Genomic DNA, 12,887 nt, shown 5'->3' on the forward strand with positions numbered 1-12,887 from the left:
GCAAAATCTTTCACCTGAAGTTGCGATCCCGGAAGTGAAAACAATGCAGCAGAATTCACTGAGGTAGGCAGGCTCAAGTTATTTGAGAGAATGCAACCAGATTGCTATATATGCTTTGGTTTGGGGATAACTCCTCACTCAGGGTGAGCTTCAGAACTTGAACAGCATTCAAATTAAAGAGAACCTGAAATTTTCAAAGTGCTAAAAATAAGTTTTAAAAGTATTTGCATTAAATCTAATTGCAGATTGCAGGTGCTGGGAGTCTGTACTTGGTTGTCATATGCTCAGATTTGTTTAAATCATATGCAAATTAGTCCGTTTTTGGGAAGTTCTCATTTGCATATTTAAGGATAAACAAAATGATGGAAATGTTTACAGCCGTAATGTTAGGTCATGGCTCTGATCAAAAGTGTGAAGTTTTATCCAAAAACGAAGGGTTTATCTAGTGTTTTTGACTAAAACTTCCCATTACAGTGTCTGTATGTTAATCTGCATTCAAATAGAGCTCACTGATTGATCAGCTTCTGTTAGCAATCTGCCGGGAAGGGAACAGAGTGAGACAGCAACTGACCGTCGGTTTGGCCAAGAGAGACATGCAGCTGTGAGTTCCTGTGTGTGTTGACTGAAATTATAAAGAGTGCCTAATTATGTGGTAAATGAGAAAATATGAATGAAAAGAGGTTGGTGGAGATTGAAGTTTGAGGTTTCTCTAGTGAGAAAAGGATCTGAATATTTCAGGATTACTTGAAGTTTATGAAGAATAGAAAAGGGTGAATTTCAGTTTAAGAGTGTTTAAATCCTATAAGCTATATAAAGGCTAGGTAGTGATTTAAGTGACTGTAAGCAAGGAAACCTTAATATTTGATCTGAAATAAATATTTGATCTGAGATAGTTGATCAGAGATAAATGTTTGATCTGAATTATATCCTTTGGTGCAAAGGAGATTAGAAAAAGAATCTTTGGAAACTAAGAGGACTTTGCTCACATTTTGAATTAGCATTCCTATATTGAGTTGGAAATCTTTGAACTGTTATGAAAATACATTTTGCTTTAATGAAATTGCTAAACTTTAGAGTCAGAGACTTATCAATGAGGGATACATACAGTGCTATTTTTTCGTGAGGTCTGGCTTACTTGCCTGCGCCCTTCTGTTCCTGCTCTGCTAGACGGAGGGGGGGGGGGGCGCCAACTGATAGTCTGCACGGGGGCACCAGAGACCCTAGGCATGGCCTTGATGGCTCCGTTGGTGGTGCACTGGCAACAAAAACATTATTTGTCAGATATAAAGTGGAAAGTAATTGATAAAATCATGATGGGGTGGGAGGGGGGTGATTCTGAGCAGTTATTAAATTATAAAGAACAGCAATGGATCTTCACTTTACAAACTGTGTGCCCTAAGGTGTTCAATATAGAATTGGATTGGACATCTTTATTGTGATGTGTTTGTCTGTTTATTGGTTGAAAGTAGTGTCGTGCTGACTTCAATGAGTGGTTATAGGTGGTCTGTCTTTAAATGTATGGTGTTGCTCATGTCTGATACCATTTTGAGAATGTGATGTTATTATGGAAAGAGAAATGCTGACATGAGTAGTTATGCTGTGTAAGGTATTTTTGTAAGAAATGTATATGTTTAATTGTTAATATTATGTATATTATAGTAGGACCAACCCTGAAGCAGAGATGAAACATGGTCCATGTCAGTGGTTTGCATGATTATATTTGAATGTTTATACAGATGAAGATGGATTAAAAGTTTTTATGAAACATAAGTGAGAGCATTGTGTTCTTGAATTTAAGTTAAAGTCATATCAGCATTGGGATAAGTTGACTAAATGTGACATGATTCCCCCGCTTGAGAATCACTTCCTTCTTTTAAATTTGATTTACACTAAGTCTTTAAGGCAGTGCCCCCACCGTACATGCCAGGGTGCTTTTCTGCCCGACACACAAGCACAGGACCAGTAGTATAGTGTTAAAACTAAGATGACAACTCTAAGGGGAGGAGGGTGGGTGAAAATATATGCCTCTTGTCCTTGGAGAACACCTGCTACAGGACAAGCCAGCATGATATTTTCACAAATGGGACTCAGTAGCTACCAGGCTCACAAGAAAATGTATTCATATGGCAAGTATATAGTGAGCCTGGTGAAAAAAATGGGCTGGAGGGTGAAATTGGATCTTAAACATTAAAAAGATTGTGCCAAACTGCTTGTCCAAACTGGCTATCCCACCTGGAATGTTGGTGCAGACAGTAGTGAGGCGTAAAAGTGGGAACAGAAGACCACGTACACACATTGCAAATGCCTTGAACAAAGGCGGAGCAGAAATGGGCTACTGAAGTTGCCATAGACCGCACATTATGAGCGGTGACACAGCCATCAAGGGTCAGCCCAGCCTGAAAATAGATGTAGGAGGTACAATGAGCCACCCAAGTAGAGATGATACCCTGGTGATGGGAATTCCCAACCTATTAGAATCAAAGGACACAAAGAGCTGAGAGAATTGCCGATGAGGCTTTGTGTGTTCTAGATAGTATGCTAAAGCATGTTTGCAATCCAATATATGCAATGCTGCTTCTCCAGGATGAGAATGTGGTTTAGGAAAGAAAACGGGCAGAACTATGAATTGATTGAGATGAAACTCCAAAACAACCTTTGGGAGGAATTTGGGATGTGTTCGGAGTACAACCCTGTCATGATACAATCTGGTATAAGGCGGATCTGACATAAGTAGTTGGAGATCACTGACACTTCTGGCAGAAGTAAGAGACATCAAGAACAATACTTTCTAGGTCATGAATTTCAGAGAATAAGAATGTAACAGTTCGAATGGAGGTTTCATGAGAGAAGTTAGAATGACGTTGAGATCCCATACCATCAGAGGTGGTATGTCAGGAGGTTTAGTGTGGTATAAACCTTTCATGAATCTAGTCATCAAGGGATGAACTGCAACTGTTCTATTATCCAGTTTAGCATGAAATGCACCAATGCACTCAAACGTGCTCTAACTGAATTAGTCTTGAGGCCAGAATTGGAAAGCCGGAGAAGGTATTCCATTAGAATACGCAGAGAACATGAGATAGAGTTAAGTAATTTGGAGACCTACCAGAGAGAAAACCGCTGCCAACATTACATGAACTGTTGAGACCATGTGACCAAGGAGGCAGAGCATCTGATGGGCAGATATATGAGTCACCTGGAACACCTGCATGGCAATGTGTATCAGTTTGTTTGCTCTCTGCTGAGGAAGGAATGCTCAACCCTGAGTTGTATCGAGAAGAGTTCCTATGAATTCTACAGTCTGGACTGGTTGAAGCTGACTACAAATCTGAGGAAATCTAGGAGTTGTATTGTCAATTTCATGGCAGTAGAAGTGGATTCCTGGGTGGCTGCCTTGATCAACCAGTTGTTTAAGTAAGGGACGATATGAATGCCCCATCTTCAAAGTGATGCTGCTACGACGAGATACTTTGTGAACACTTGAGGTGCTGAGGCCAAGCCAAATGGTAAAACCTTGTACTGATAGTGTAGAGACCCACAGCACAACTGAAGTTACTTTCTGTGTGAGCGGGTAAAATCATTATGTGGGTATATGGTTCCTTGATGTCTAGAGAGCAAAGCCAATCATTGAGCTGTATCATGGGGAATAGTGACCCCAGAGATACAATGCAAAACGTTTCTTTGTGGAAATATTTAAGTCTTGTAGATTGAGAATTAGACAGATTTCTCCGGTCTTTTTGGGAATCAAAAAATACCTCGAGCAGAAACCTCAAACCTTCTCTGGCAGAGGAACTGGTTTGACTGCATTCTGCCAGAGGAGGGCCGAGAGTTCCTCTCACAATAAGTGGAGGGAGTTGAAATGAGAATCTCCTGGGGGATGATCTGGGGGGTCCTGCTTGCCAACGCAGAGCACAGCCATGTTGGATTGTGTGTAAGACCCAGTGATCAGAGGTAATGAGAACCTTTGATGAAATAGAAGAAGCATCCCTCTGAGGTTTGATGGTATCGGCAAATGGACTGTGGCAATGTTCTCTAGGAAGGAGTCAAACGGCTAGGCTGTTGCTTTGATTGAAAAGCCGTTTGAGACTTCCAGCCATGTTGCTGCCTCGGATGGGATTGTTGAGGGGTGGAACGTTGAGGTGAAGGAGGTGGAGGGGTATAACGGCGCCTAGAAGGATAGTAAGCAGAGCATCTTTAGCCTACTTGAAACCTTATAGAAGAGGAAGGTGTAGTAGTTTGTGGCCTAGACAATGTTTTAACTGTATTTGTATACTTTTTGATTAGATCAGCCACTTCCTCAATCTTGTCCCCCCCCCCCCCCCAATAAGGGACATCTGGAAGGCGCTGGTTAGACAATGGTTAAACAATGAGAAAAGGAAATAATTATGAGTCATTTGACCTGAAAAGGGAACATACCAAAAGGGAAAAAGTTGACGTGCTGAGGAAAGATCAAAAAGACAACCTCTCTGCTCCATGGAAAACGAAAGACTGCCGCACTTGCACAATCGGGTGGGAACACACCCACGTATCTGTCGTGGGGGAACTGCCTTAAAGACTTAACAGCGTGGCAGTACACTTTGGATGTGTCCACACCGGACTTCATCAGATGTCATTCATTTGTGACAATGTCATACCTGCTTGTCCTCAGAAAACTGGGGTTTTCACAGACATGCAGGCACAGATTCAAGAATGTCTCAATGGGGTTGGAGGTGGTGTACCCACTAGGAAAGCAAACCTGTACCTCTCTGTGCAATCCCCATCCCATAAACCCCCCTTCCCCTGGGACTGAACCAGCAAAGTGTACACCATCTTGAATGTTGTTCAATAATGGTTTAATACATACTCAATACTCTACTACTACTTATCATTTCTGTAGCGCTACTAAACGTATGCAGTGCTGTCCTACCAGAAGAGTCTATCAGGTAGAGAAATGAGAATTTTTTTTTTGCGAGTATATCAGAACTGAACATTTTCCAAATCATGCTCGAACAAAAGAGGCCAGTGCAGATATAAGACAAGACACACCAACATGACCCAAGATTGCCAGCACGTAATCCCATCACACCCTTACCCCCCCAAAAAAAATAATTTAAAAAAATATACATGAATTATACTTCCCATTTCCAGAAATCCAGAGAGCATGGCACATCTCAAATATTTAAGCATTAAGAAGTCTACTATGAGCAGTTGGGGATTAGGAAGTCCAAAATGGTTCCCAAATTGTACAAAAGCATTTCCCCAGCATCGAATCCATGTTGGCGAATTCACATCATTCCATAGAAGCTTGCATTATTATTACTAAAGACCTCCAGTGAGGAAGTGATGGAGTGTTGGGTTGAAGCCAACATTGGAGAATAAATTTTTCCCCAGTGAAACAAGCACAGCAATTTGTGGATTTTAAGAATAACTGATATTATAGTGTCAGAAAATTAGCCTCTGGATTGGAATGCCTATATAATACATTCGTGTGAAAATCCATATTTTATTTTCAGGTTGATGGATTACACTCATTTTTAAATACAACAATGTGTTGGTATGAAAAAGAGGAAAAGCTTTTGAAAGTCAAAAGTAATGACATTTAAAGACTGAAACTCAACTTTCTCTGTCCTGCTAGACTTATTCTCTTAGTTAACAGCAGAACCTCGACATTGCTGTGGCCATTAGGAAAAGGAATGCAATACGTTGCATAGCATATGGGGGTCAATTCTATAAAAACAAAACAACTAAATAAAAAAAGGTTGAAACAGGAAAAAAAAAAGGGAGGACATAGGAAAAAAAGAGCTCTTTTTACCTATGTCCTCCCTCTTTTTTCCCCTCTTGCCCTCTCCCCCTTATCATCCTTTTTTCCTTTTTCGCCTCCCCTTTAGTCTTTCTCCTCCTCCTTCTTTTCTTTCATCTTTTTTGTTTCTGTTTCAGCCTTTTTTTTATTTAGTTGTTTTGCTTTTTATTTATTTATTTTTTCTTTTTTGGGGTCTTTAAATGATCAATATATCTTTAAGAATCATTATTCATTTTCTAAGGTCATCATTTCTTAGTAGTCTATCTTCCCCTCTACATGCACCGTCATCCTCTTATATTTTATGTTCTAGGATTGACATTTCACCTAGGAAGTACTTCACCTATTCATCTAGTGTTTCAATAAGGTTTCTCTTGAGCATAGAGACTCAGGTTCCTTTTATGTTTATATATTACTAGTAAAAAAGGCCCGTTTCTGACACAAATGAAACGGGCGCTAGCAAGGTTTTCCTCGGAGTGTGTATGTTTGGGAGAGTGTATGTGAGAGTGACTGTTTGAGAGTCAGAGTGAAAGTGAGTCTGGGTGTGAGTGTGTTTGTGACAGAGTGTGTGTGTGAGAATGAGAGTGTGTGCAAGTGTGTATGTGAGACACAGTGTGAGAGAGAGTGTGTGTGTGTGGGCGAGAGAGAGAGTGTGTGTGAGACACAGATTCTCTGTGAGAGTGAGTGTATGAGACCAAGCGAGTGTGTGAGTGACTGTGTGGCACATAGAGAGTGAATGTGATACAGTGTGAGATAGAGTGTGTGAGAGTGAGAGTCAGAAAGACATTGTATATGAGAGAGAGAGTGTGAGCCCTGCCCTCCCAATCCATGCCCATCTGTGCCCTGCCCCCTCCATTCATCCTTTTCCAGCAATTCCCCTCTCTCCCTGAGCCCTGCCCTCCCAATCCATGCCCATCCATGTTCCTCTGTCACCTGCCCCCTCCATTCATCCCTATCCAGCAATTCCCATCTCTCCCTGAGGCCTGCCCTGCAATCCATATCCATCCATGCCCATCTGTCCCCTCCATTCATCCCTATCCAGCAATTCCCCTCTCTGCCTGAGGCCTGCCCTGCAATCCATATGCATCCATGCCCATCTGTGCCCTCCATTCATCCCTATCCAGCAATTCCCCTCTCTCCTTGAGGCCTGCCCTGCAATCCATATCCATCCATGCCCATCTGTCCCCTCCATTCATCCCTTTCCAGCAATTCCCCTCTCTCCCTGAGCCCTGCCCTCCCAATCCAAGCCCATCCATGCTCCTCTGTCCCCTGCCCCCTCCATTCATCCCTTTCCAGCAATTCCCCTCTCTCCCTGAGCCCTCCCCTCCCAATCCATGGCCATCCATGCTCCTCTGTCCCCTGCCGCCTCCATTCATCCTTTTCCAGCAAGTCCCCTCTCTCCCTTCCATGACCCCCCCTCGCATCCATGCTCTTCTCTCTCCCATGTCCCAGCCTGGCCCGCCCTCTTCTCCCCCCCCCCCCCTTCGCATCCATGCTGTCGTTTCTCCCCTGCCCTCCCGCTCCCATTGTTGTACTTTACTGGCCACCCTCTTCTGTCCCCCCAACATGCGTTTTTTTTTTTTTTTTCTTCTTGTTAAATTGACCTCCGTGGCGGTTCCGGCAGCGAAGCGTCAGGGAAGGAGGCGGTGCTCCCGACGTCTAGGTTTCCCTTCGCTGTGTTCCGCCTTCTTTTGACGTCATCCTTGACGTCAGAAGAAGGCGGAACACAGCGAAGGGAAGGCTAGACGTCGAGAGCGCCGCCTCCTTCCCTGACGCTTCGCTGCCGAGCAATGCGATTGGTTGAGTGTCATTGCTCCGCCCTCGACGTCATCACGTTTGACGCGTGGGCGGGGCAGACACAAAGCGATCTCACCCCCTTCACTTTTTGGCTAAGAGAGGCTTCATTAGAACGTTGGAGGTGCGTTTTATATAGAGAGATTTGTGTAGGTTTCAAGCATTGTTTTCGAATTTTTTCGTTCTTGCCCTTTGACCTCTGATGTCATTTTTTCCTTTTTAAAACACACTATCAGTCTAAAAAAAATTTTCACGTTCCATGCTGCGCTCCTAGTGACCCGCTACGGACAAGCTTACTACGAAAGGTCTTTTTCAAGGTATTTCATAGTTTTCCTTGTTATTCATTTGGTTCTCATGCTTCGCTGTATTTAAAGAGTTTCCTTTTCTTTCCCCTCCATTTTTCATTAATGCTGCTTTTTTATATATATATATTTTTTTTTTGTTGCAGACCACTTTTGTAATATAGCCAATCACTTTACGTTTGGTTCGTCACACGGACCAAATCGTGTTTCAGGCATTTCAGGTTAGTTTTTTCAATTTTTACACCTTTCATTTCTTTTTCCTTTGCTCTTAATTTATCGTCCTGTTCCACCCCTTCTAACAAGGATTTTGTTGTGTTTTGCTTTTCTGTTTCAACAGATTCATATACGCTACGTCATAGCGGGAGGTGGGTACTTGCTCCGTCTATTTAAAATACATTTTAAATATAATTTGCGCAATCCTTGTTTCATCAAAACTGTAAGGCATAATGTGTGTTTACCATACACTTTATGTACAAACTCTGATTCATTTTCTACGGTATTCACGGGAGGCAGGTAGTTTGCTTTCTTAACTTTCTATACATTTCATGTGGTTCTTGCTCCATCACAGCTGTAAGGTACAATTTTGGGCACATATCTTCTACGTCCTTACCACGCCTTTTTTTGGTGATCCCACTTCTTTCAGCTTTTTCATTTTCTTCCCTTCCCTCTACCCCCTTTTTATTTTCATTTTTCTTTCGTTTACCATATACATTTTTCATATATATATTTTTTGGCACATATATACATTTTTATATGTTTTCTTACGTTGCATGGTTTTTTCCTTTTTTTGTCCAACGTCTTTAAAATAGCCATGGCAACAGTATATTTTTCTCAATTGGCTGTATATGGTGCGCACAGGTATAGGCACCACCACATGTATACACTAGTTGACACCACGTTCCTTTTTCATGCATATTATTTTATTTATTTTTCCTTCTTTTGTTTATATATGATGTTGGTCTTACGTTTTCTCCTGTATACATGATGTTGGTTGTATGATTTTTACTTGGTTTTTTATTCAAAGTCTTTTATATTTGCATTTTGAAGACAGCATGTTTTACTTCTGTATGTCTTCCTTGTTTCAACATAAGCTGTGCGCGTATTTGTATGATGCTGCTTTTATGATATGCTTTAGTATATATAGGTTTCCATATAATGCTTCATGGATATTTTATCTATTGTCCTTCATATATGCATGTATTTTAAGATAGTATGATCTATTTTTACATGTTTTGAATGTTTAGTCCTTCCTATAATTAGTCCCTCTTACAATTATTTATTTATTTACACGACCATTTTGTGTAATTTTTTGGTGATATAACATCCCACATATGCATAATCTGTGTATATGTCACTTAGAGACTTTACGTTCATCATTATTTATTATCATTATTTTTATTGTTGTATTTTATTATATGTTGACCTCTTATTGTATATTTATTACTTATTTGAATGTTTTATTTGATTTGATTCTGTATATGTATTTGTTTGAAAGATTTATTTGATTTATGTTTTTATAGACTCCTGATGCAGGCCTGTAGGCCGAAACACAACAGTTGTGTCGAGTCTTTTCTTCAATAAAGAAGTTTTTATGATATTGTCTCCAGGATTTGTATTTCCGTGGTCAAACATCCCACTTTTTACCTATATCGGTCAATTCTACAAAGAATACTAGAAGTTAGGCACCAAACATCTGAGCACTAAGCCAGCATTCTATAATGGCAATTTTGCACACCAAAACACTAGCATAAGTCTACATTTATGTGTCATCATTTAGATGCGACCACTTATCACATTTCAATAGCAGGTGTAAATGCACACACCTAAATGTTGGCACTTACATGTATAACTGACAGTAATAAGTTTCATAAGCGTAGGAACGGCCCATGGGTCACCTATGCCCTGCTCAGTTAAATGCTCCCATTACAGTTATGCACTAGAGCAAGTGCCAAGTTACAGAATTGCACCTAAGTGCACAAGTGCATATCCTGTCAACCACTATGTTGGATAAAACTGCCACTGTAGTGCAGAAGCTACGTGCCAAATTGACGTCTAACTTTTGGCGCTCTATACAGAATGAAAGGGTTAGTGCCTACACTATGAAGGGGAAGAAAGAGAATATACCTTTGGCTAGTTACTCAGTATGATGCAAATTTTCTGTCAAGGTAGTTTTGATTTCTGCATTTCTTTCTCAAGTTATTCCCTCTATGAAACACTTTCTGTAACTTACAGATGTTAGGTTTTTGATTGCATTCTTGAGCTTTTCAATAGTCCTTTGCTGGAGTCTGAGTTTCGTCTGAAAAAAAGTATAATAGTTATTTATTATTTTAGTTTCCCAGCAAAATAAGCCTTGTTGCATTGAGGATCAGGAGGAGGTTGCGCTGAGGACCAGAGGGGTGGAAGGAAAGATCAGGGGGTTGCACTGAGGATCGGAGGGGTAGAACTGAAGATTGGAAGTGAAGATTGGGAGTGGGGGGGGGGGGGGGATTGAGGATAGGTGGGGTTGCCACATAACTAGCCCTTTAGCAGTGGCCTGAGAGTATCAGACCATGGCTTTGAGGCTCAGTGCTTCCGGGCATTGAAATAACCACAGTTAAAAGGTGGAGTTATTTTACCATTTTTTAAGAGCCATAATGTGACTTGCAAGTCACGTTATAGTTTTTACATAGTAATGAGCTGCTTTACATGCATTTGCATGTTTTGCATCTCATTACTATGTAACCTGCGATGACATAAATACCATTGCAGTAAGACAAGTCAAGCTGCATTAAGAACCTTTGAATCGCGTTAAGGGGCAAATATCATGACTTTAAAAACCTAGCATAGCTTGATAACTTCCATCCAAATATCTAGGGCCTTTTATTTAAAAGGGGTTTTATTGCTTCAAGTTTGTTTTTCTTTTTGTGATATCTATCATTTCACCTGTCAATTATTCAGCGCCATGAGAAAACTCAGGAGTCAATATTAAAAAGCACTTATTTATCCACATAATTGCAGCTGATAGTGCATCTGAATATCCTTAGAGATCACTTAAGCATTATGCAGATAGTGCCAGGGTGGAGTGTGGGCAGCACCATGGAGGTCCCAGAAAAGAGCAAGATGTGGTGATAGTTATCTGGATAGAAGACTGGACATTTCCACTATCTGGATAAATACTGCTCTGATTGCCTTATCTGAATATTAGTGTTGGACATTCAAACATTGACTTCTGCAGCCAGCATTTAAAAAATGCTGGCCATTGCAGCAGACTATTGACCTGTCAACAGGCAGCAGGACCCCCCCCCCCCCCCCCCCAATGCAGAAAGAAGTTGTTGCTGTTTCTGTTGCCAGAAGAGCTCTTTTTTGAGGTGTAGATATCCCATTCTCCCTAAGTTCAGCATATAACCTCCTAGGAGCTATAATTCTCTCTTAGGACTATCTTGAGACATTGTCCCTGACATTCCTTATTCTTAAAGTGGTACTAAAGTATATATCGAGCAGTTTAAAGGTGGGGGTTTTCTCTAGCAGCCCCCATCCCCGGCAGTTTCTTTGCCCCCTTCCTTGGTTTGGTGGTTTAAGCCCTAGCTAATTACCACACTATTAATATGGCTGAAAGCATATAGATCATTTACTTTTGAGGAGAAAAAAAAGCACCTAGAGCTTGTGGTTGTAAAACAAAGATTAAGGCAACTTTTTCTTGACTACAGTTTCACTATAATCAAAAAGTTTGTATAGCCAATGTTATTCAATAACCAATCAAAAAGACGTGAATTGGGTTAACAAAAACAAAAATGAACTACCCACTCAAGATACTTTAGCAAGAATCAAACAGAGAATAAATTTTAAAATAATTAGACAAAAGCAAAAAAAAAAAAACCCAAAAAGAAGGAATAAGTCTTTAAAAAATAACCAGGGGGGGATCACGTGATGCAGTGAGAGGAGTAAGACGTGTGCTTTTCCTCTCCGGGGACCCTGCTAACCCTACTCGAAAACTTCGCTGGTTGGGACCTTGATAGAGTGAACTACTGCACCTCACAGCCTTAAGAACATGTATGGACAAACATATTCGAGTCATAAGTGGAGAGATGAAAAACCGCGAGTGGCAGAGACAAAGATGGTGGAAGGACAGCCGACACCCACGGAGTTTACAGCGCAACAGAGTAATCGAGGTACAGGCAGATTCAGTAGGCAGGCAGCAGACACGAGAGTAAGTAAGTACATAAGTAATGCCACACTGGGAAAAGACCAAGGGTCCATCGAGCCCAGCATCCTGTCGACAACAGCGGCCAATCCAGGCCAAGGGCACCTGGCAAGCTTCCCAAACGTAAAAAAATTCTATACATGTTATTCCCAGAATTGTGGATTTTTCCCAAGTCCATTTAGTAGTGGTTTATGGACTTGTCTGCTAAGCTAACCGCCTTCACCATGTTCTCCGGCAACGAATTCCAGAGTTTAATTACGCGTTGGGTGAAGAAAAACTTTCTCCGATTTGTTTTAAATTTACTACACTGTAGTTTAATCGCATGCCCCCTAGTCCTAGTATTTTTGGAAAGTGTGAACAGACGCTTCACATCCACCTGTTCCACTCCACTCATTATTTTATATACCTCTATCATGTCTCCCCTCAGCCGTCTCTTCTCCAAGCTGAAAAGCCCTAGCCTCCTTAGTCTTTCTTCATAGGGAAGTCGTCCCATCCCCACTATCATTTTAGTCGCCCTTCGCTGCACCTTTTCCAATTCTACTATATCTTTCTTGAGATGCGGCGACCAGAATTGAACACAATACTCAAGGTGCGGTCGCACCATGGAGCGATACAACGGCATTATAACATCCTCACACCCGTTTTCCATACCTTTCCTAATAATACCCATCATTCTATTCACTTTCCTAGCCTCAACAGCAGCACACTGAGCAGAAGGTTTCAGTGTATTATCGACGACGACACCCAGATCCCTTTCTTGGTCCGTAACTCCTAACGTGGAACCTTGCATGATGTAGCTATAATTCGGGTTCTTTTTTCCCACATGCATCACCTT

The 12,887-nt window shown here is 41.2% G+C and overlaps 1 protein-coding gene across 8 annotated transcripts in view; it reads right to left on the reverse strand.

Annotated features, from left to right (window-relative positions):
* Nucleotides 1-12,887, reverse strand: part of TSGA10 (testis specific 10) — a 302,307-nt gene that overhangs the window by 259,043 nt on the left and 30,377 nt on the right. For 4 of the 8 annotated variants that reach the window (XM_030201399.1, XM_030201397.1, XM_030201395.1 and 1 more), the window contains exon 3: nt 10,103-10,168. The exons of 3 other annotated variants lie outside the window; for them this stretch is intronic. In XM_030201399.1, coding sequence (XP_030057259.1) covers nt 10,103-10,168 — 66 coding nt within the window. Of the gene's footprint in view, nt 1-10,102; nt 10,169-12,887 lie in introns of those variants that run through there. One more of the 8 variants, XM_030201403.1, reaches the window with a different exon arrangement.

Source organism: Microcaecilia unicolor, chromosome 4 (assembly GCF_901765095.1).
Source record: "Microcaecilia unicolor chromosome 4, aMicUni1.1, whole genome shotgun sequence".
NCBI lineage: Eukaryota > Metazoa > Chordata > Amphibia > Gymnophiona > Siphonopidae > Microcaecilia > Microcaecilia unicolor.